Here is a 3259-nt window from a genome sequence, read left to right on the forward strand (position 1 = left end):
GCGTGGAGCCCGGAATAGCAGCTCCCCGGTGGGGGGCAGGGGCGGCCAGTTCCCGCACGGCTCCCCCGCCCTGGGCTTTCCAAGGTCACCGGGATATGGACGCTGGAACACCAGGCCGCAGCTCCGGGGGACCGGACCCCGCGCGGGGCAGTCCCCTGCCATAGACTCGCGCCGAGGCGCACAACGGCCGCGCGGGGGCGCACGGGGCTACCGTCCCCTCGGACCCCAGCCTGGGCGCGCCCTGGGAAGCCGGGTGGGAGGGGCTGCCCCTGGCTCCCCCACCCCGCCCCTGGCTCCCCCCCGCCCCTCCCCGCGGGCCCCGCCGCTTCCGCTCGTCCTGGGGCCGCCCCGGGAACCAGGACGTGCCGCCTGGGCTCTGCGTAGCCGGTAAGTCCCTCTGCCTATCCTCCCACTATCCCGGCCCGCGTCTCCTCCCCGTCCCAAGGCCCGGTCCGGCTAGGGGCTGGCCTGGCAGCAGTCCCCAGGGTGGGAGAAAGCTCATCACCACTTCCTCCTGGGGAAACTGAGGCCTAAGAGGCGTGGCTCGCCTTGGGATCACACTTGCCGTCAGGAGTGCCGCCAGAATGAGGTGCGATTGCCCGTCCGGGAGGGGTCTCTGGGGAGTAGAAGGATGGTGCTTCTAGCCCCTCAGTTCCCCCCACCTAGACCCCCACCCCTCAAGCCAGCGCAGAGTGTGTGGGGGGAAGAGGGGGTGTCAGAAGGCCAAGCCCTCTCGCCCTCCAGCAAACTTCTTCCCAGCCAGCTAGGGCTCTGGGTTCAGAGAGGGGCAGAGATGCAGCTGCTGCTCAGCTTTGGGCAGAGAACGGGACCTGCCCAGTGGTCCCCAAGATTCTCAGCTCCTGGAGCCACCGTGGACTCCAGTCCCTGATGTCCCAGGCAGGACTGTCAGAGCCAGGGCCTGAGAACCGGGGAAACTGGGGCTCCAGGGGGCCCAAAGGCTCTGCTGGTACAGGACCCGTGCCCAGGACCTTGGGGCTGGAGACCTTCAGCTTGTCCTTCGCGTCCTCTGGGCTCTGCTGACCACCAAGCAGCCTGGCCGTGGCCTGAGAAAGGACGCACAAGGTGGCCACTTCCCTCCCCCTTTGTCCGGCAATGTCACAGTCATGAGGCAAGTGATTTCATCCTTCCCCGGACGGATAGGGAAACTGAGGCCCGGGGGGGCAAAGTCTGCCCCCCCAGATGCCTCCCTTTTCTCCTGCGCCATCCTCATCAGTGGCCCCTTTCCCTCTGCAGGCCGCCCTTGGTGGGGCCCACAGCGTCTGCACATGAGGTCACGAGTCGGCGACTGGACTGGGGCCAGGTCACCCCCCTTGTTATCCCTCAATCCAGGGGCTCCCTGCTGCTGCGGGTCTGGGAGCTGAGGTGGCCCTGGAGGCCCAGGTCCAGCTTCTGCCAGGGACTCAGGCCCTGACCCGGTCCCCACCAGCCACACCTCTGCAAAGTCCCTCCTAGAGCCCTGGACTAAGTCCAGCTGGTCCCCCTGGCACGGATGGGGAAACTGAGGCCCAGGGAAGTGGACTGGCTGGCCCTTGGCTACACAGGAAGGTAGAAACGATGACGGTGGGGTTAGCGGTGATGGGGCCCTGACCCTGGGGACACCCATGCACTGTCCTGGAATGATCGGACACAGATTGAGCACCTACTGTGTACATTAAGAGACGACACAGTAAGAATTAAAGATGATATTCTCTGAGCTCGGCCTCTCCACTACCAAGTTCTGTGCCTCCCATCTTTCTGACCCGATTGGATGGACCCCTAAAACTTTTCTGTAACGGGGGCTCTGTTATTACCCTACTTTTCAGAGACGAGAACAGAGGCCCAGAGAGGTTAAATTATTGCCCCAAATCACACAGCCAGTTGGGGCAGAGCTGGGGTTCAGACTCTGGCCTGCTGGCGCCCCCACGGCAGCGCCCTCGGTGCCCCCCCACACCCCGCCCCCTCCAGAACCTCCTTCTGCTGTGGACCTTCCTGAACTGTGGTTTAGGAGGCGGTGCTCAGGTAAGCGGGGGCATTCCAGGCAGCCAGTGGACTTAGAGACCTGGCCGTGGTCTGGGGGCCACCAGGCTCCTCTCCAGGCTGATGGTGCCTCTCCCTCCCCAAGTAGGGTCCAGGTGAGTGGACCCCGTGGGGTTCCTGGAGTCGCTGTTCCAGCTCCTGCGGGCGGGGTCTCTCCGTGCGCAGCAGGCGCTGTGTCTGGTGAGCGCCCAAATTGGCCGGTGGGGTGGGGTGAGAGGGGGGTGTCCCGCCCCACTCCTGGCCGCACCCTCAGCCTGCCCACACATGCTGTGCCTTTTAATCCCACTGATCCAACTGGAATGTGGGTGGGGTTGGCCGGGCCAAAGGGGGGGTCAGGCCAGCTCTGGAGAGAAGGTTACTGGGGGGTCCTGAGCACACTCTGGCCATCTTGCTCCTTGTAGGTTCCCTGGGGAAGAGCCGTGCTGGGGAGACTCCCACGAGTACCGTCTCTGCCGTTTGCCAGTGAGTGGTGTCCGCCTCCCAGACCCTTAGCTGGGCCTCGAAGACCTTCCATCTCCCGGGTTGGGCCCCCAGATACACTTGCCACCCTGCCAGGTTCTCTAGGCTCCCCTGGGGCTCTCCCAGCCTCGGACCTCTGTTTGTCCTCAGGACTGTCCCCTACGGGCCATTCCCTTCCGAGACCTCCAGTGTGCCGTCTACAATGGTCACCCTGTCCTTGGCAGCCAGAAGACTTACCAGTGGGTGCCCTTCTATGGTGGTGAGTCGCCTTCCCTCCTGTTGGTCCAGAAGAGGCAGGGAGAGGGGCAGGGAGAAGGGGCTGCTAAGGAAGCAAGAGGCCTGGAGGACTGCAGGAAGAGAACTTGAGCGCTGGGGCTTTGAAGGGCATGTAGGAGTTCAAGCGACGCGGGGATGGGGGTCCAACATGGCCTGTGAAACAGGAGCAGGGGGAGGCAGGGTCTGTCCTGCTCAAGGTTGAGCGCCAGGCTGAGGATTTACTTGGAGCTGTACCCGGAGGCCAAGAGTTCTCAAACTTGTCCCAGTAGCAGGAAATGTTACTGCATTTAGCTGAAGGCAGCAAGTTACATAACTGTGTGCCCAGGGCAGCGTGCCTCCAGGGAAACAGGCAGCTTTAGACACAGTGGAAGCAGACACAGATATGGAGAACATTCCATCTGTCGAACTCTGGGGTTTGTTTTTGAGAGGGTGGGCTTTTTTCCCCCCCTAAGAATTAGAGGAAATTTGCTGTGATCCCACCCCCGCA

At 63.2% G+C, this 3259-nt stretch overlaps 1 protein-coding gene across 1 annotated transcript in view; it reads left to right on the forward strand.

Annotated features, from left to right (window-relative positions):
• The first annotated feature begins 370 nt into the window (after window positions 1-370).
• LOC111161790 (ADAMTS like 5) overlaps window positions 371-3259 on the forward strand; it is a 6526-nt gene continuing 3637 nt past the window's right edge. The window contains exons 1-6 of the mRNA XM_022525749.1: window positions 371-589; window positions 1255-1566; window positions 1824-2019; window positions 2126-2217; window positions 2439-2499; window positions 2647-2755. Coding sequence (XP_022381457.1) covers window positions 1511-1566; window positions 1824-2019; window positions 2126-2217; window positions 2439-2499; window positions 2647-2755 — 514 coding nt within the window. The 5' untranslated portion in view covers window positions 371-589; window positions 1255-1510. The remainder of the gene's footprint in view (window positions 590-1254; window positions 1567-1823; window positions 2020-2125; window positions 2218-2438; window positions 2500-2646; window positions 2756-3259) is intronic.

This window comes from Enhydra lutris, unplaced genomic scaffold (genome assembly GCF_002288905.1).
Source record: "Enhydra lutris kenyoni isolate GAN:26980312 unplaced genomic scaffold, ASM228890v2 scaffoldscaffold86, whole genome shotgun sequence".
NCBI lineage: Eukaryota > Metazoa > Chordata > Mammalia > Carnivora > Mustelidae > Enhydra > Enhydra lutris.